Source organism: Rhyacophila brunnea, unplaced genomic scaffold (genome assembly GCF_057557595.1).
Source record: "Rhyacophila brunnea isolate RB1 unplaced genomic scaffold, BYU_Rbru_1.0 scaffold_5, whole genome shotgun sequence".
In the NCBI taxonomy this organism is placed as follows: domain Eukaryota; kingdom Metazoa; phylum Arthropoda; class Insecta; order Trichoptera; family Rhyacophilidae; genus Rhyacophila; species Rhyacophila brunnea.
This window is the reverse complement of record NW_028233170.1, coordinates 22,917,865-22,939,527: the sequence shown is the minus strand read 5'-3', so window position 1 is coordinate 22,939,527 and position 21,663 is coordinate 22,917,865. Positions and strand designations below refer to the sequence as shown.

At 34.8% G+C, this 21,663-nt stretch overlaps 1 protein-coding gene across 2 annotated transcripts in view; it reads left to right on the top strand.

The window, feature by feature from the left end:
* The window catches only part of Nipped-A (Transcription-associated protein Nipped-A), a 49,639-nt gene that overhangs the window by 7,426 nt on the left and 20,550 nt on the right, over positions 1-21,663 (top strand). For both annotated transcript variants that reach the window (XM_085955245.1, XM_085955244.1), the window contains exons 7-17: positions 12,948-13,178; positions 13,533-13,812; positions 14,103-14,306; positions 14,400-16,235; positions 16,328-16,526; positions 16,677-16,912; positions 17,277-17,517; positions 18,945-19,143; positions 20,401-20,728; positions 21,106-21,267; positions 21,358-21,609. In XM_085955245.1, the coding sequence (XP_085811371.1) occupies positions 12,948-13,178; positions 13,533-13,812; positions 14,103-14,306; positions 14,400-16,235; positions 16,328-16,526; positions 16,677-16,912; positions 17,277-17,517; positions 18,945-19,143; positions 20,401-20,728; positions 21,106-21,267; positions 21,358-21,609 (4,168 nt within the window). The remainder of the gene's footprint in view (positions 1-12,947; positions 13,179-13,532; positions 13,813-14,102; positions 14,307-14,399; positions 16,236-16,327; positions 16,527-16,676; positions 16,913-17,276; positions 17,518-18,944; positions 19,144-20,400; positions 20,729-21,105; positions 21,268-21,357; positions 21,610-21,663) is intronic.

The window sequence follows — 21,663 nt, the reverse complement described above, 5'->3', positions numbered from 1 at the left end:
GTCTTAGAAAATATTCTAAGAAAAAGACTGAACGTTATTTCTTTGAAAAAATCTAATATCAATTTTAACGAAAAGTGCAAGATAAAATAAAAGATAGTTATATTTATTTTACCTATAAATATGTAAGTGAAATGGATTTAGAGATATAAAAAGAAACCTTTTTGGCCCAGTGGTTTCTAGGTGTGGACTTTTGAAATTCCCTGAAGATCTCGAATATATAATTAAAAATTATCAACACCTATACCATATTCCTAGGTGTCTACTATGATTGACAAGTAGATCTTAATTTTTTGTATTTATGATTGCTTCGTAAAAAAAACAATATTTACGGCTTTATGATGTGGCAGATAAATGAGTAACTAAATAGTGATCCAAATATTATGAAAAGTCCAACTATCAAAGCATCACGGCATAAAATTAGTAATACCACGGTTATACACAATTTATTGTACCTACCTATTGTTATAATTTTCTTAGTTCATTTAATCGTTGTTTTAATTTAATTTATTTTAATTCAAATTCATCTCTTATGTGTTCATTCACTGAATTGTTTACCCTATCTTTTGCGTAGCGTATATTCTTTACTATTTTCAACATACTAAATTATCAACCTCCACTTTTTGATAGGACGACAGACAGTTATAATAGGCACGTAGATAATAATTTTAAGGCCGTAGACGGGAATGAACGTTCGATGGCCCAAATATAGTACAATAGTATGTAATTAAAGTTAGGGTACAAGTCGGTTATCCTGGAAACAGCGGCAAACACATTTTGAAAATCGCCGATATACTGGATTATTTGTTAGGATTACCTAACCTAACTTAATCTAACCTAAACTAACCCAAACTAACAAATAATCCAGTATATCGGATATTTTCAACGGCGTGTTTGCCGCTGTATCCGAGATAAACATATAGAACAAAAGTTAGTGAAGTGGAAGTTTGTCGAGGCTGTTTTGATCGGGTTAATTTGTCTTTGAATAATATTGTGACTAGAAATTTTAACAATTCTTATTATTTTTAACATTGTATATTGTTCATAATTTTCGCGACTACCACGTGAATAGATTATATTATAATATTTACTTATAACATTTTAAACACTTAACATAAATAGGGAGAAATTGTACAGTCACTAGACAAAGATTAAATGTGATGTGTGTCAGAAGTATCTTAGGCATTTTCGCTCGTATGCTTTCTTTATATTATTATGAAACTATATTTATTTTAAAATCGCTTTATAAAAAGTAGGTACGTCAAAACAGTAATATTAATACTTTCGACCGAAGGTACTTGATGGAATTTGAATTTAAATTCTAATGGATTCAAGCTCTGTACTATTCCATTTAAGTCGTTTTTTGCTATATAATTTTGTTTTTGTTAAAAAATAATGTTTTAAAAGTAGGTACCTTGTAAGAGTATTATTAAAGACTAATATCTCATAGTTAACTCGATTAATTATTTTTTCTTAGAATTGACGATTTACACCTCTTGAGTGTAGTATTTTTATTGTTATAAAGAATTTTGACCTATTATTAGGTTTGACGATTTATTATAATAATATGCTGTCCAGTGTATTGTTATTAATAAGAGAGGGTTTTTACTAATTAGGTTTTTTTACTTCAGCTATTCATAATTTGTTTATTGTATTTTTTGTTGTAATTTCTGACTAAATAGGTAGGTAATGGAGTTCTTACCTACTTTATTGTATCGATTTACTATATAAGGTAGAGTTAAGGGTGTTCGTTGTCAGTGTGTATTTGCCTTTGGTGAGTTTACACGACGCCTGAAGATGCCGAAAGGCGAAACCCGGGTCGCAAAAAACGACTTAAATGGAATAGTACAGAGCTTGAATCCATTAGAATTTAAAACAGTAATAAATATCTGAAATAATTACACAACACTATTTCAAAAAGTGGAGGGTGATATATTATGATCGTCCATTGACATATGCTCCAATATCGCAAACAGAAAATATTATTGACAGAGCAGAATTAACAGAGTGCTTGCCTTCGTACCTGGCAAACCTTTATTTTCAATGTATGTGTGTGTATATTTTCTAATCTATGTAGGTATTGTTTCAAAACTGGTTCGATTTATTTCCGCGTTAGCAGCACATGTCGATCAAGTCTTGTCAAATATTAATTTTATTTACAATCGTTTCGTTAATATACAAAAATACAAGATTAAATTTTAATAACTCCCCTAAAAATTAATAAACAATATTTTTAATAGAAACGCTAAGCGTTTTTCGTCATTTATTGCGTCTAAACCGAGATTTTTCGATTTTAATTACATGCTTTCTAACCTCTAAATCGATGTTTTTTAAATTTGAAAAAAAAGATATAACGATATAATAAATTCTAATTTCCGTTTAGAGTTTTCCTATTTAACCTTTTAACAGCCCAGCTGAAAGTACTAGGTATACTCCCCAGGGCCCAGGAATTAATTATATTATAAAAAAATTAAAAGAATAGTGAAAAGTCCAATATAATGCACTTACATATATGAGACCTCAATTGAAGTTCGGCGAAAAAGTTTTTCATACACAATTTCGTGAAAATGTCTGAAAATTTTCAGGTATGGTAGGGTTGTCACAACACTGCACTTACAAGAATTAGTTGATTTTTTTTTTTTTTTTTAATATAAGTATTTTGAAAAATAAATTTTATAGTATTTTTGAAAAATGTCACCATAAATACTTATAGCACTAAGAAGTATACTAAACACATTAAAATCACTAAAAACTTTCTTGTGTATGGAAAATTTCGAAGCACGGTTCAAAACACAGAGCAATGTCGCACTGCTTGCACAAATACCTAGTTTCTTTCCGTCTTTTCTGATTTTTTGTATTGGCACATACATAACATCTTCTTGCCGCATTAATTTTATTGTTAGTAGGTGGTATTTTACCCAAAAAATGTCTTTCTGTTAGCCTAGAGGGTAAGGGTGCTTTTCGCTTCAAAAGAGTTTTTGGTTCTAACTTATGTTTTTCGATCAGTTGTCCGATGACTTTCAATTGAAATTCACCCAGCGGTTGTTTTTTTCCAGTTTTTTGTTGGAACAATACATGGGCATTCAGCAGAGATAAATCTATCAAATGGAAAAAAAGTTTTTTGTACCATTTGACAGTTTTTCTTGTCGAATTTACAGAAGAAATTATCATATCACTACGATCCACAGCACCCATGTTTTTATTGTAATCAACAATGCATTCCGGCTTGGAAATCGGAATTTTAGTCTTATAGTCTACTTTTCCAGTAGGTTTGAAAGTATTGTTGTGAATTGTGGACAACATTGTAACATCCTTTTTATCCTTCCACGCCAAAGCCATAATTTCGTCAGTATGGAATGTATCGGTTTCCCCTTTTTTCAATTTCTTAGTAAATTTGGGCATCCCAATTCTGTTTCTCCTTACGGTTCCACAGGCATTCGTCCGGTGATCATAAAGATACTTGAATAACGTTGGGCTGCTGTACCAGTTGTCAATGTACAATGTATGCCCTAGTTCCAAGTATGGTCCAAGCATCGTTACCACCACGTTGCCCGATATACCGATGTAATTATTTTTCTCAATTTCAGTTTGTTTTCCGGTATAAATGATTACATCTAAGACAAAACCAGTTTTGCAATCAGCCATTACAAAAAATTTTATTCCGAAACGACTAGCCTTCGTCCTGATGAATTGGCGGAATAAAAGTCTGCCTTTGAAAAGGAGAAGACTCTCATCAATACATATGTTCTGATATGGACACATGTACTGCTTGAAAGAAATTTTCAGTTCCTTCAGGACCTGTCTAATTTTATATAGTCGATCTCCGGGAACCTGCGTTTCATTGTCACAAAAATGCAACATTCGATGCATCAGTTCGAAACGATTCCTGGACATGGTTTCGGAATAACATGGTGAAAATAACAATCTGTGGATAGACCAGTGTTCAGATATTTTATTCCGTGAATTCCTTGACATTAGCATACACAGCCCCAAAAATGTGTACATATCATCAATTGTGCAGTCTACCCATCGCCGTAGACGATCACTCAAAACTGTGATATTTTTTGTGGCAAATACAAATTGTCTGTTGGTCTCTCGGACTAACATTTCAACAAAAGAAATATCGATGAAACATTTGAAATAGTCCATTTCGAGTGCATCCGAAGTCAAATTATCAGCTTTGCATCCCGAAACGTTAGCATCGAAGGAAAATGCGCGTGGCTCAAACATATCCGATTTCCACTCAAATGTCGGTCTTTCAGTGGATTCCGGTGTGATAATTTCACTTTCATCGACTTCCAAAGTTTCCTCAAGTTCGACATCCGAATCATCACTTCCATCGTCTTCAGATTCAACTGTTTCGATAAGGTTATCGATTTCACCAACTTCGTCGATCTCATCCATTTTGAATAATAAAATTTGTAAAACTAAACTCGTAAATAAAACACTTTGTATACGCAAATCGAATCCGAAATACAAATGAAAAATAGTCACAACACTTAGTTCTTTGTCAATTTCTATCTAAAAACATCGAAAATCTTTCTTTTCATTCAAGTTTAGTAGGTAAAATCTAAAACAAAACTCGTAAATATAACACTTTTTTATACGCAAATTGTATATGAAATATAAATAAAAACACTTGGTCACTCAATAGAAATTAAATTTCAATGTAAAAACATTGAAAACATTCCAATTATAACGCAAATCTGAATAAGAAAGCATTCCGAATTAGCATCCCGACTAAATGATATTCCGGCGACAACTGACTTATCACTATCGAATCATACCAACTGCCTATTGTACAAGATATCCCAGTGTGCAGGGGAATTTTGAGCTAACCCTGATTTGGCCTCTCGGGAAATTCCCTTATTCTCGCGATGTATGCGCCGTACAAATGTTTTTTGCTTGCAAGGTCTGATCAGAAATGTAGTTACACGTTTTAAAATTAAATAAATAAATATTTGACTCATACAAGCGCGTAGAACGGCTCGGCGTATATCGTACGGTACGGGCGCCTGAATCGCCGCTGTGCATGACGTAAACGTTACGTTACGGGCAGCTATCAGGTTAATAGATTTACGTACATTTTTATCGTAATTTTGATAATAAAACTTCCGTCATTCATTGTTGTCACCCGATTCAAATGTACCGAATTTGACTTGTATTTTTGGAATACGGAACTCCATGATGACTTTTAATTTTTTATTTTATTTTTCTCATTACTTTTGAATTTATATTTACCCGTTAATAAACTTTTCTAGCTATTTTTCGATAACAACTTTACCTAGAGACATCACCTTAATGATAAGTATATAGCTTTATTTTTGTTCATAAATTGTCGTGTAATACTAGGGATACTATAATATTAATATCGTTGGAAAGATAATACATAGAGTGGGTATATACCAGTGGCGAAGGGTGACTTTTGGGAAGAGGTAAGCTGTAGAGATCAGAGAAAAATAGCACACTTGTAAGGTATACTTACAGGAAATAAGAAGATAATACTTACGATATTAGTACTGATGAATAATAATATGTGCACACTAATGACAACGCCACACTGAATCGTTGAAATTCCAATAGCTCACCAACGGTATAAAATTGAGCGATGAGTTTAAATTATGTATTTTCATAAACATTCATACACGTAACATACGCCCAAAAATATATCATTGGTGGCTTTGAAAAAAGCCGTTGTTGTCATTTTGCCATTCAAAACACTTCAAGATATTTCAGTAGGTAATTAATATAAAGGCTTACTATATGATCATTTGTACTCTAAGTCAATTCGTCTGTTTTTCTGCAGAAATTTTTTTAAAACATCATCATAAAATGTTTGCCCACGTTTTAATTTGATTAATAATTCTTTTTCAATAGCTATAATTGAAAGATTCGATAATCTAGTTTGATTTTGAGTATTTCGACAATATGTGTGGACACGTTTTAGAGTAGAAAAACTCCTTTCTGCCGTCGCTGTCGTGGTCGGTAGCGTTAAAAATAATTTGACTAGTTTATAAGTCTGTGAGAAAGCTTCCACTAGACATTTTTTGTTTTTAAAATATTCGAACAACTCTCTTAAATTTGAATCTTGAAATTCTGGTAAAGAATAAATGACTTTAAGTTCGTTTTTCAATTGACTTGAATCAAAAATACCAGAATAACTGTTTTTCAGGGATTCAAATAGTTTATCTGGAAATTTTCGTTTAAACGATTTAAATAGCGTCGGTTCAAGTAATTCTAAAAAAAATAATTTTTCAAATGAAACAAACCTATCGTTCATTTGCATTAAAATGTTATCGCAAACCTCCTTAAAAATGATTTTAAAATATTGCTCATCATTTAATTCATTTCTGCGACGTTTTTTTGGTGGTTCACAGAGGTTTTTATATTTATTATATAAATTACTAAAACTATTTTGGAAGTCGGTCTCTAACCATTTTTTAAATTCGTTAATTTTTTTAATGGAATAAGAAATGTTTACAGTTCTACTTTGAATAATTTTAAATAAAATATCCAAGAAATGAAAATATAATTAATATTAAATTCTACAGGTTTTTTTTTTAAAAAGGTTTGTCGATAGCTATTTCGGTTGTAACACCATTATCAAGACTATTCAGATAGGCCGTTTGCCTTTGCTTAAATACTATACGTGTATAGATAGAGACAGAATACATTTTCTTATTCGTTCCAGCAATATTATGAATTTTTACATTATTATTAATTGTAATATTATTAATACTTTGAAAACCCTAAGTGGGTTTTTTAAAATGGATATCGAAATTTTCAAAATTTATCAAAATTACAGTGTTCGATGGTTATTTATTGACATTAATCAATTAAAATATTATTAGTATAATTGTCTTAATCGTGTGTTTAGATTATATTTAATAGTGGCGACGAATACATTACCAAATTTTCATTAATTATGTGATTACTTTTGGATAATTCGCGATTAATTTCCAACTGTTCAAGTAAATTTAATTTTAGACCTTTATTACATATATGCAAACATTGTGGCGTTTCATTGTTACTGATGCTATGCGAGTTTGATATCAAATGTTTAGCAAACTGAGAATCTGTTTTACCATTCCTAAAAGACCGGAGGTGCTCTTCAAAACGAGTTTTTATTGACCTGCCAGATTGACCAATGTAGCATAGACTACATGTGCCACATGTTATTTTATAAACTCCGCTTTTCTCCAGTTTGTTGATTTTATCTTTACTATTTTTTAAGTTTAATCCTAGATTATTATTAGCTTTGAATGCTACGTTAACGCTATGTTTAATTTCTTGATAAATTTTGTCTGAAATAATGCCGTGATAACCAATGGACTTGTAATAACGATTTGAATCTTTAACGTTAGGGTATATTGTTGATCTAGCTAATTTAAGTTGTTTTTTATATAATATTTTATCTACCATTGATGTTTCATATCCATTACTTAAGGCTATTTGTTTAATGGTATGTAGTTCATCCTCAAAATCTAATTTGTTCATGGGCACGCTAACTAGCCTGTGGATCATGGCATGGTATCCTTTAAACTTCATCCAATTGAATTCGATACATTAGACTATGACATTCGCGAAGAGATTAGCCAAATTATATTTGACAAATTTCAGAAACAGTGTCTTAAACTTAAAAAAACTAACAGAATCTCATAACGTTAACGTAGAATCAACATCAAAATTCATTGTTAAACAAATTAAATTTTATGAAAAAACAATTAACTTGTCTAATGTTACATTTTCTAATCAAGAAATGCAACTTTTGAACAAAGGATTTAAATATCAAATCCCACAGTTCCCATCTAAGAAACAACTGGAATTACTAGCAATTGACACTGAAATGGCATTAGCTAGAGCTGATAACAATAAATTACTTAAACATACAACAGCTAAAATGATTTCGGATGCATTGCACACGAAGAAACGCGTGGTCAATAATGACGAAATTTCACATCTTAAATCTATTAAAAATAAAGTTAAAGATTACGACTTGGTGATCACCAAGGCAGATAAAGGCAACTCCGTTGTAATTATAAACAGAGCAGATTATTTAGAAAAAGTTAATAACTTTCTTAATCCGCGTGAGTTTGTTAAACTCAATAAAGACCCTACGTCTAAAATCGCATCTAAAGTTAAAACATTAATAAATGATTGCACTATCACTTTCCCCACCGAAGCTATCAAACGTAGTGTTACTCTTATGAATCCTATGGCACCCTTACTATATGGTCAACCGAAGATACATAAGACTAATATTCCTATTAGGCCCGTGGTATCATATACGAATATGCCAACAGTCAAATTAGCATATTATATTAATAAAATTTTTAAACATCTAACAAATTTCAAAGCCAAAAGAAGCGTAGAAAATTCAGTTGACTTAATTAATAAAATAAATACCATAGATTTACCTAGCAACTGTAAGCTGGTATCATTAGATGTAACCAGTTTATTTACTAATATTCCAGTTAAAGAATGTTTAGAAATAGTGTACGAAAAACTAGAAAAAGCTAAAGTACACCCATTCGAGTTAGAAGAAATTTATTCTTTAATGAAATTAGTTGTAGAAAATAACTATTTCTCATTTAATTCAGAGTTTTATAATCAACTTGACGGAGTCTCCTTTAAGTCCTTTGCTCGCAGAACTTTTTATGGACAAATTCGAATCGGAATCACTTAAAATAGACTCAGTAGCTGACATATTATATTACCATAGATACGTAGATGATATTTTGATTTGCTGGAAAGGAACTGACCGTCAACTTAACTCGTTCGTCAAAAGGGCTAACGCATTGCACTGTAATATTAAATTCACGGTCGAAGTAGAGATAGAAAACAGAATTAATTTTCTAGACCTCACTATTCAGAGGGTTAATAATAAACATAACTTCAAAATATATAGAAAACCCACCTATACTGAAACTACTATACATAAAGGATCGCAACATCCATGGATTCATAAGTTGGCGGCACACCATGCCATGATCCACAGGCTAGTTAGCGTGCCCATGAACAAATTAGATTTTGAGGATGAACTACATACCATTAAACAAATAGCCTTAAGTAATGGATATGAAACATCAATGGTAGATAAAATATTATATAAAAAACAACTTAAATTAGCTAGATCAACAATATACCCTAACGTTAAAGATTCAAATCGTTATTACAAATCCATTGGTGATCACGGCATTATTTCAGACAAAATTTATCAAGAAATTAAACATAGCGTTAACGTAGCATTCAAAGCTAATAATAATCTAGGATTAAACTTAAAAAATAGTAAAGATAAAATCAACAAACTGGAGAAAAGCGGAGTTTATAAAATAACATGTGGCACATGTAGTCTCTGCTACATTGGTCAATCTGGCAGGTCAATAAAAACTCGTTTTGAAGAGCACCTCCGGTCTTTTAGGAATGGTAAAACAGATTCTCAGTTTGCTAAACATTTGATATCAAACTCGCATAGCATCAGTAACAATGAAACGCCACAATGTTTGCATATATGTAATAAAGGTCTAAAATTAAATTTACTTGAACAGTTGGAAATTAATCGCGAATTATCCAAAAGTAATCACATAATTAATGAAAATTTGGTAATGTATTCGTCGCCACTATTAAATATAATCTAAACACACGATTAAGACAATTATACTAATAATATTTTAATTGATTAATAATGTCAATAAATAACCATCAAACACTGTAATTTTGATAAATTTTGAAAATTTCGATATCCATTTTAAAAAACCCACTTAGGGTTTTCAAAGTATTAATAATATTACAATTAATAATAATGTAAAAATTCATAATATTGCTGGAACGAATAAGAAAATGTATTCTGTCTCTATCTATACACGTATAGTATTTAAGCAAAGGCAAACGGCCTATCTGAATAGTCTTGATAATGGTATTACAACCGAAATAGCTATCGACAAACCTTTTTTAAAAGAAAAAACCTGTAGAATTTAATATTAATTATATTTTCATTTCTTGTAAAATGGAATTCTACCAAGTAAATGCTAACTCAATTAATAAATAAAATATCCGTTCGGGCATAAATTTCGGAGAATATTCCGAGAATATAAGTAAAAGTTAAATTCAAATTCTTTAAATTTACTATCATAAGCATCTGCAAAGGTTAAAGAATCTTCATCCCATTTAGAAGAATTATTCTGTATTGTCTCGAATGTCGTTATGAAATCAGATCTATTGTCATGTATTACATTAAGTATACAAGAGCGGTAGTGCCACCTGGTCGATGCAACACTTGGAAGACGGCGATCCATTATTTCATTGAGCAATGCACTTCTCTTTGTAGATGTATTGAAAAAACTCACTAATTTATTAATGTGTCCAAAAAATTTTTTACATTCCGCAACATTTTCAACGGATCTAGATAAAACTAAATTTAAAATATGAGCATGGCACGGTACAAATATGGCCATAGAACATTTTTCTCGAACTTTTGATTGAACTCCGTTTAATTCTGAAGACATTACTGCAGCCCCATCATAACTTTGCGCTACCAATTTTTCACTACAATTAAACTTTTCTAATATGGAGAATACATGTGAACTCAAAACAATGACAGTTCTCTCTGAACTGACGTCTACATAACCTAAAAATCGTTCTTCTACAGAATTATTTGAAACGTATCGCAAAATGGTTGTTAACTGTTCACGGCGACTAATATCTGGTGTTTCATCTATCATTATAGAAACAAAACTAGCTTCTGCAATTTCAGCCTTAATTTCTGAAATAATTACGGATGATATTGACGAAATTAAATCATTCTGAATCTCACCTGATAATCCAGTAAAAAGGCGCACGAAGATTTTAATGAATTAAAATGTCCTTCAATTACAGAATCGTAAGATGATAAAAATTGAAGAGATTCTATGAAATTTCCACGATTATTTGATGATTCACTTTCATCGTGTGCTCGAAAAGATAATTCTTGTTTACCCAAAAAAATTGTTGTATCTATCAATCTACGCATTATATTAAGGTTTCTGTCGACTTTCTCATTGTGTACTCTAGCAATTATTGCCTTTTGTTGTTTATCAACGGCAAATTCGATTCTAGTTTTACCAAAAGATTCCAGATTTACGATTGAATGTAAATGTTTTTCTGTAGTCACATGTTTTACCACTGAATTTGTCAAATTATTTAAATCACTTATACCAGAATAATTCCACGCAGACTTATCTGTGGCAAAAAGCATACATGGCCAACAATATAGTTTATTTAATTGACAACTGCCAGTCAAAAACGAATATTTGTCATATAAATTGTTGTGGAAATGTCTAACATAAGTTTTTTTTGCTGTATGCAAATTTAAATGAACGGTTGATCTTCCAGCTTTGATAATTTCTGATTTTTGGATAAACGTCAAACTTGAAAACGATATTTTTAAAATTTGAATACGTGTATTAATTAAGGCGCTAAGTACCAAAAAAATAAAAACTGACATTTTTATAGAAAAATGTTCTACATACCAACGCCAATAACTTCAACTATAGTCTAAGTGCCTCAAGCAAGTCAAAAAAATACAGCAAAATAATTAAACCTGTCGACGTTGTAAGTCCGTTGGCGTGTTTTATTTATAATGGTGTAAGTAGCACTGCAGTGGTCAACGGCATTCAATATAAAATAGCTGACGATGGTGTGTTGACACTTGCAAGTTCTTAATACCTAAAAATTATAGAAGCTGCCGTGATTGCTTCACACTGTAAAACTACATTTTTCAAAAGGTCTGCTTCATGAAATTTTACTGCAATGTCTCGGTATTTTGTAACTACAGGCAGTACTACTTTTTGGTACTTAGAGCCTTATTTAATACACGTATTCATTTGATCCGTACTACAGCAATGACCAATTTCAGTTGGAAAACTAGACATTTTTACAAATAATTTGTATTTGAAGCACTGACGAATGACTTAGGGTACAAAAAAAGATAATCTATCCACATTCAGAATACAATAAATCACAGAATTGTCTCACAAAATAAAACTATACCACCATGTTTTGAACAACAATCTGACTGAATTAAAACGATATAAATTATGTTTGTCTATGACTGAACTAATCTAAATAATTATCACGAGATACAATTATTTGTTATTTTTAAAATCAATTAATAATTATATCTGATTGAACCCAATAGACATTATTTTTTTAAATCATCTTATTTATTTATTATTATTTAAAGCGGCAGGCATAGACAATAAACTTTGCAAAAAGAGTTGGAAGCGGTCACTCGAACGCTTCCGAAACGCGATAAAATTTGTAGACTGGCTTGAAGAGATGAGTCATAATAAGTATAGAAAACAATTTTCGATTATGAAGTCAATAATCGACAATCGTCATTCAAAGAAAAATAACAGATGTCGCTACTCGATTGTAATTTTTTGTTTGATTCTAAACTTGGCTAATTTACACAGTTGAGCCAATCTACATTCAAATTCACACAATAGATGACTCTTAATATTTTAAAATATTCTATATTTTAATTTATTGCAATTTGAAATAAATACTTGAAGATATAGTTTTCTTAGAAGGTAGGCTTTAAATAATCGCTTAGTATGGAGCCTTCGCCACTGGTATATACATACTATACATATGCGCCTGCAATGGCCGAGAGGTAACGTATCAGCTTGGTAAGTCGAGGGTCTCGGGATCAAATTCCGAGTCTGGCGAAAATTTACATGTTGTTTTTTAGTATGTATTTGAACCCAGAGGATTGACCTAATAGGTTCAGCATGTGGCTAACATCCATTTCTCGTAAAAAAAATCTGTTATGAAACCTACTCGTGAGGCGGCCAAGATCCACAACGGATTATAGAGCCAATGAAAAAAAAATTATATACATACTCTTAATTCAATTACCGATAAAAATATTTTTTTAAAGTGATGAATTTTTTTGTCTTTGTCTTTTCTAGCATACAGACCATGTCGTGCAAGTTGTTGTTAAATCTTGTGGACTGTATTCGGCTGTGTTGTGAAGGAGAGGGAGCGGCGGCCAGCGCCACGCCCTCCACTGCCGCCGGAACTGCGCTTACTCCGGGAGGAAACATGAAGGGACGTCAGCTCCTCTTAAGAATCTTAGAAGTCTTTGTGTTGAAATTCAAAACCATTTCCAAGTTACAGCTGCCAATATTAATTGCCAAATGGTATGTCATCATTAAATGATATAATAAATTTTATTAGAGTATAGTTTTGAAAAATTTCAATTGTCAAATAAAATATTATGTAATACGCAACCGCAACCCAATGTAATAATTTCATAACTGCTGTAATTTTATTGCTTCTTTCATATAAATTATTACATATTCTGTCATTGCTATGGAGATTTTTCTTTTAGGATAGGAAGTTGACTGTTGAGTTGTGTTCTGATAATGACACCAAACTCGTAATTATTATTGAAATCCACGAATTATCAGTAATATTTTCCATTAAATAATTTCTCAATGACATATTGCGATATTATAATATAATTACATACTTATTAAATATAAATTTTTCAGTAAAAATCAAAATAATCTGTTCCCACCCGGTGGGGCAGGTGCAGCGGGTCAGTCTTCCGCTGGAAACCCTCAGACTCCCGCCGCTTCCGAGATTCGATTAGATGAAGATAGACCGGCCGCGGACATTGATAACTTTGCCAATCCAAAGCAGGAAGAAAAGTCAAAGTTCGGCTTCCCCTCCTCTCAAGTCAACAATTATAATGTCGCCGACTATAGAACCCTCGTCAAAACTCTAGTCTGCGGAGTGAAGACGATAACGTGGGGCTGCGCCACTTGCAAGGTAAATCAAATCTTTTTGTTACTTTATGTCAGTGGCGGAGGGTGGAGGTAGGCTGTGGATATCTGACATAAATAGTGCACACTAAACTTTGTCATTCATAATTATCTGTTTTCATGGAACTGAGATTACAAATTGCAAATGGTGTATGTATTTAAAAAAAGCAATCAAAAATGTCTTTATATGTGGTATTGATTGGCTCCAAATTAAATATCACGTTCGACAACAATGTCAGATAAGCCATATTGTCTGAATGTCTGTGAAATATCATATTGAATTTAAATAATTTGTAGGGAGGAACGGAAGGTGCCCAATCTCAGAAACAATTCCAGCCTCGGGAGACTTTGGTGTTCATTCGATTGGTGAAGTGGGGACTTCAGTCTTTGGATATCTATACACTGCAATCGAACGTCAGTGGGGTGACTGTTCCGCGAACCCCTAATACCATGGTCAGGTCCAAGGAAGAGAAGGAGGTTCTCGAACATTTCAGTGGAGTGGTGAGATAAATTTTTCCTGTCAGGTTTTTAAAATAAATTTATCTTTCTACAATTTTAATCAAAGTGAACATTTCAAAAATTATTTAATTTCAGTTTTCCATGATGCACCCGCAAACGTTTCAAGAGATCTTCACTGCTACAATCTCCCACATGGTGGAGCGGATCAATAAAAACATGACCCTCCAGATAATCGCCAACACTTTTCTGTCCAATCCCTCTACTTCACCCATTTTTGCAACGGTTCTGGTGGAATACCTCTTGGAGAGGATGGAAGAGATGGGATCCAACGTTGAGAGATCCAACCTCTACTTGAGGCTCTTCAAGCTGGTCTTCGGCTCTGTGAGCCTCTTTCCAGCTGAGAATGAGCATATGTTGCGGCCTCACCTCCACGGCATTGTCAACAAAGCCATGGAATATGCCACTACTGCCAAGGAGCCCTACAACTATTTTCTGCTGCTGAGAGCGCTGTTCCGCTCTATCGGAGGTGGCAGCCATGATCTGTTGTACCAGGAGTTCCTACCGTTGTTGCCCAACCTGCTGGAGGGGCTCAACCGCCTGCAGAGCGGCCTTCACAAGCAGCACATGAAGGATCTCTTTGTGGAACTGTGCCTGACAGTGCCCGTGCGCCTCAGCAGCTTGTTGCCCTACCTGCCCATGCTCATGGATCCCCTGGTGTCAGCTCTCAACGGGTCGCACACCCTCATCTCGCAAGGCCTCCGCACCCTGGAACTCTGCGTCGACAACTTGCAACCTGACTTCCTCTATGAACACATCCAGCCTGTGCGAGCCGACCTCATGCAGGCCCTGTGGCGCACCCTGCAGAACAATGACGTGGCGCGCATTGCTTTCCGTGTGCTTGGCAAGTTTGGCGGTGGCAACCGTAAGATGATGATCGAGCCGCAGAGGCTAGACAGGCGCGAGACCGAGTCAGATGGGCCTGCTGTGGTGGCGTACTTCCAGGAGCACCGCCGGCCCGTCGACTTCCCTGTGTCTGGGGTGGTGGATGCTGCCTTTGCTGCCCTTAAATCCAGCGCCACCGACCCCTTCTACCGCCGTCAGTGCTGGGAGGTGCTCCGCTGCTACCTGGCAGCCTCCCTGTGCCTGGACGATGACAAGCATGCTCTGCAGAAGCTGTTCCTCCATCCCGACTTCCTAGAGGGAAAGATCGCCCCCCTGACGGGCCCCCACTATAAGTGCGCTGACGATGCAGTCCGGAATACCCACCGGGTGGCCTTAACAGGGATGTTCGTCGCAGCTGCCATTAAGGAGTTGAGGCACCTTGTGCTCCCCACCATGGTGTCTCTGGTGCGCCACTACACAATGGTCGCTGTTGCCCGTCAGGCTGGGCCGTTTGCTCTCGCCCCTGGAAAGGCTTCGGCCGCGGCCGGGCTTGATCCCCTAGTTCTAATCGATGCGATCGCTGTCATCATGGGGCACGAGGAGAAGGAGCTCTGCAAGCCGGGGCACCTCGCCCTCGTCCTTATGATCGAGACGGCGGCCACCATTCTGGGCAGCAAGGAGAGAGCCTGCCGCCTCCCCCTCATGGAATATCTGGCTGAGAGGATGTCGCTCCTTTGTTACGAGAGGGCCTGGTACGCCAAGCTGGGAGGTTGCATCGCCATCAAGTTCATGTTTGAAAAGATGGCCATGAAATGGGTGTACCGCCATACCTTCACCTTCCTTAAGGCTTTCATGTTCGTAATGATGGACCTCACTGGAGAGGTGTCGAGTGGGGCTGTAGACATGGCCACAGTCAATCTGGAGAAGATGCTGCGGGTTTGTGTAACCGGCAGTTCCAGTGGCACGACAGAACGAAGTCTGAAAGCTCTCGAGCCAGAGGTGATGATGTCCCGTAATAAAGCGCTGCATGATGTTTTGCAAGAGCTCGTCCGGCAGGTCACCAGTCCTCACATTCTCGTCAGAGAGCAGGTAATAATTCAGTCCAACCGGTATTTGACCTATTCAAAAATCGTAACAATCTTCTCTTTATAAAGTATAACATGCCTTGAATTATATTTCAGGCGATGCACTCTTTAAAACTGATCGCTGAGCTGCAAAGCAGACCCGTCACAGATGTGATGGATCCACACCGTGATGTTCTTATCGACATCATCCCGCCTAGGAAGCACTTACTCCGGCACCAACCCGCCAACGCGCAGATGGGACTCATGGACGGAACTACCTTCTGCACGACTCTCAACCCTCGACTCTTTACTATAGGTAAACTATGTAGTTCACAAAGTGCCTATAACATACTATTTTACATTTAACGCAAATTCTAAATTGTAATACAATACTATAATAATTAAATTATAGTACAGTTTGTAACATTGCCACATTGTTAATTAAATTTGTGATTATATTTTCCAGATTTGACCATCATGGAACACAAGGTGTTCTTCCATGAACTGATTTCCATTTGCGAGGCTGACGATTCAGTTCTCGGAAAGTTTGCCTGCTACAAAGGAGTGAACCTCGTGCCGTTGCGGAAATCTGCGCTGCGAGCTCTGGCGGCCTGTCATTATATCCAGGCTCCCAATTTCCGTGACAAGATATTCAATGTTCTCTATAAGGCCCTTGAGAAATCTGATTCGGAATTACAACATGTATGTATTCTTATATTTTCCAGTGAAATCACTGTTCATAAACACTGTTGTAAATACACAATTTTTCTCAGTGGTTTTAAAATTTGCTTGTTTCACGGTACCCGTCGTACATCAAGATTCTTTCATGGTGCTCTAAAAATGTGTGGGACCTTTTTTAATCTTTTCTTTAGTTTCACTGTGCTTGGTACTTACTTTTCATAATTTCAGCCGAAATAAAGTATGGATTTTGAAAAATTTGATAGACCTGATTGACAGTCCTAAAATAAGGTAACGGACGAATAGTCATCATGGCGATAAGAGAAAAGCAGTTTATATTTTTTACCGCCAAAAGAAAATGTTTAATGATCATTTTCCTCAATTTCAGGCTGGTTTTGAATGCATGCAGAAATTTTTAAGCGGCTTTTTGATCGATATGGAAATAGTACATCCTATAATGCGTCCTCTGCTCTCCACGTTGGGAGATTACCGAAGTCTTAGTGTGAACAGTGCCAAGAGATTGTCATATCTGACACAACTGTTCCCCTCATCCTTCAACGAAAAACTTGCAGAACAATTACTCCAGTTGCTGATGAAACTTCTGGACTTTGCTGTGCAATCGAGTAGAGGTATAATTGATACATTTTTACCATTGTTGGCACTTGATTGGTGGTCTGGGAAGTCAGGGAAAGTTTTATAATCAACCGGCCAAAATTAAATTACACAAATAATAGTGTCTTTATGATAAACTAAGTTGAACATAAAATTAAATGAATGAATGAATTGAAAAATGACAGCTTGGAGAGTGATAAAATTAGGAATTATTGAGTATCACTTTTAACAGTTTCAAATTATCAAATTTTGCACACTTCTATAGGGTATTATAATATTTTATAATGTGGGTGAATAATTGGTAGTCACTGAAAAATTAAAATTTTGTATGTTGGTACATTGAAAGATAGTGAATATAAACTTTTGTTCATTATCGTCATCTTCTGTGACTTATGCCTTTTGACAGCATAGATGAAATACTATGTATTGCAATTTTTTAAGATCACTCGAATCAACATAATGTGGGTGCCAGGGTAACCAAAAAAGATTTGTGGGACAATATCCCACAAAAATAGAGAATTTGTACTATTGCAACAGCAGAATTTTTTCAACACTAACGAATAAAGAACTTTTGTACCTAATAGTTACATCTGAGTAGGACAAATTTGCGAGAAAGGTGTAGGAACATATTACTTTTTATCAGAATTTACATGATTTATGAAGGAAATAAACTGAAATCCTGCGGCACAACTGTATATAAGATTTGTTTTATAACTGTTATTAAATACTATTTGTGATTACAAATTATCATGATTTACCACCAAGTAACCACTGAATCTCTAGGAAATATTAAAATGCCTAATCTGTACATGGTATGTATTTAACTTGTATAACTGAAAATGCTGCAAATTTTACTTAAAATTTGCAAAGCAATATTTTTCAATGACAAAAGCTCCCTCACTTTGTACAACAACTTGTACAGTAAAACCTCGTTAATACGAATTCCATGGGACCGAAAATCGAAAAAAAATTCGAATTACGAAATATGAAATGTATGGGGGGAAAATATTAAAATTTTGAAAAAAAAAATTTTTTTGATTTTTATTAATTTCGTTTCCGATCATAGATGTGCCTACCGAATTGGGTCATAAAATTTCAGGATTATTTTTATTAGCTTCATAAAATAAGTAATTTTTGATGTTTTTAGAAAAGTCTATCATAATTTTCAGTGACTGGCTCATGAAATAGTGTACTTTATTACGATTTATTGAATATTTTTATATGCCAGGACTCTGAAATCATTTCGAATTACGAAATTCGAATTAAAGGTATGGTTTTATATGTAAATAATGTTCAAGGGACTTTTTTTTCGCCAAAATTTCGAATTACGGCGAATTTCGAATTATCAGTGTTCTTACTAACAAGGTTTTACTGTATGTACATATAATGACATCTATTATTGAATATGATTTATAGTATTTTAAATTGTTTTCTGACTATTTAGGTGCAAACTTTTTGGGAAACTCGAAGACTGGAGAGAATGAGCAGAAGATAATTTTGTTGATTGGCATTTTTCATCAAATACCGGCTGCGTCTAGTAAATCTCTAGAATCTCTCTGCAGACTTGTTTTACAAACCGAGAAAGCCCTTATGGTTGAAGCCGGTTCGCCGTTTAGAGAGCCTCTCGTCAAGTTTTTACTAAGGTTAGCTATTACGTAATTGTTATTTTTTGTGAAACTTTTTTATCTGCAGAACGGCATTTTGCTATAAAAGTGAATCTGACCGATGTGTTCCATCATGGCCGATTTGAAAATTAAAAAAGAAAAAATCTGGTAGGCCACGGTCTGCCTTGAACCAGTGACCTTTTAGTTGACAACCAAACATGCTATTAAATACACCATTGCGGCCGTGACTAATGTGAAAAATTGTAGGCACACTTATATAACTACTTGACTTGATTTAGATAAGTAACTAGATAACTTTGATTTAGAGTCGGCCAGTCAACTGCATAAGTTGCTCGACTTTCATGGGAATTTCAACAATAACAAAATGGAAATCGTCGGTTGACACTAAAATTTAGTACATCAAAGACAAGCCATAATACATATTACTTACTTAGGCTATTTTACTTTTTACACATAGAAATATGTCACAAAGTAGAACCCTAGTGGAAATGAAGTTGTGATGGTTTACAATGATGGTGAAAATCCCATGCACAGGTACATTGATGACAACGATGTTGAAGATTATGCAAATGGAGAGCAAAATGAATAATTTTACTTCTGTTGTGTGTGCTTGCCATGCACTTATTTTCTTTATTTAAACCCAGAATTGTAGAACATATAACTTGATGCAATAATTTAAACCTTTCTACAAGGCATGCTTACTCTTCACTCTCTTGATTCTCGACATTTTTGCCTGTTATCGCGAGGGATGGTTTCCAATCCTGCGCATCTATTACTATCATCTATCACTACATCTATGCTAATACTTCGATACAAACCTACCCTAGATTGCTGCCGTAGCGGCCGAAAGCAGTCTTGTGTATAGAATAGTTGTTCTGGTGTCCTAAAGAATTTAAATTTACATGCGCTTGTCAATTACCTACGTGGACGCGATGATCCATTCTGGGTCGGAACCGTTTCCTCGTGTCAAGCCTATCAGGCACCATCAGTGAGGGGTGCAAGACTAGTCAATGCACTCCCCAAAGGCAGACATTTTCAGTGACGTGTTATGTATTTTGTTTTCGAATTTTTATTTTTCTGTATAAAATTGTATTTTTTTTTTTAATATATATTTTCTTCTCTCTTGTGAGGGTAACATTTGTTATAATATAAATCTCATGTTGTGAACGTCTTGAATTTGGATTTGTTATGTCCACAATGTTTTGTTTTCTTAAATAAATAAATAATTTAATTTGATTTAAGCTTACATCAGATAAAATATTTTCTCATTTGCAGATTACCTAAGGAAACGTTGGAGCTTTTTCTCTCAGATAACTGTATCAAAGATGAACAGTGGAGTCGATTCCTGATTTATCTGATAGTCCACGAGAACGGCAAGCCGTACCGAGAAGTCCTCCAGACCGTTAAGAAGCCGAGACTGCTGGCTCTGCTGTTGGCACACACTCACTCGGCTGCCACTCTCACCCATGCTGACAAAAACGAAATGCAGTATCAGGCCATCAGGATGCTATCTCTCTTGATAAAGTATGATGATCAATGGTTATCCACTCAACATGATTTGATAGAAGCACTCAAAAGAATTTGGTGCAATGATCAATATCAGGTAATCTGCACTTTTTAATTGGGTGTAATTCAAACCTCATCATCGGGAGAGCAAAACCCGGGGTGAGTCCTGGCTCCCATCTTTCTCCACCTGTTCCTTGCTACAGTAGCCACTTTCCAGTCTAGTGGTTACATGGGCGTCTTGTTCATTTTCACGTCATAATTCAATCCTACACTCGAGGACACAATATATTTATGTAATCTTCTCAAAGCTTGGGTGTTTGTGATTGTTCAAAATTACTAACAACCACCTTGTACGAAAAAGCAAGGACATGGTTATTAATGATTCAAAAAAAAAATCCTACACTTGATTAATAAATCTTTTAAAGATTAAAACATAAATTAAAATACCTATTTAAGTTTTACATTTTTTTTTAGGAAATTCACAAGAATGTTGATACTGTGGCTTCTACCCACTGGAAAGAGCCCAAGCTAATAGTGAAAATATTATTGCACTATTTCTGCCATCATCCCAACGATATTGACTTACTGTTTCAATTATTGAGGGCCCTGTGTGACAGATTTATTCCAGTATTCCAGGTAACAAAAACAATCGATCAGAAATTAGCTATGTTTTTACCAGTCGCTGTCAGGTAAACGTAATGTCTAATATTTCAATATCCGTTGCAGTTTCTCCGTGACTTTCTGGAAAATACTGTCGCACAGAATTACACAGTCGATTGGAAGCGCCGCGCCTTCTTCCGATTTGTCGAGCACTTTTCTACGGATAGCATGTCTCAGGATTTGAAAGCCAAAGTATTGCAGATGATCTTAATCCCCTGCTTCGCCGTCAGCTTTGAAAAAGGACACAAAATTGTTGGAGGTCCTCCATCACCCTATCAGGATAATTCTGATAATGTGGTTTCAGTATTTATAAATAATGTAAGTCTCGGTAATGTCTTATTATTTTGGTTAATATTTGGCACTGTAGCAAAT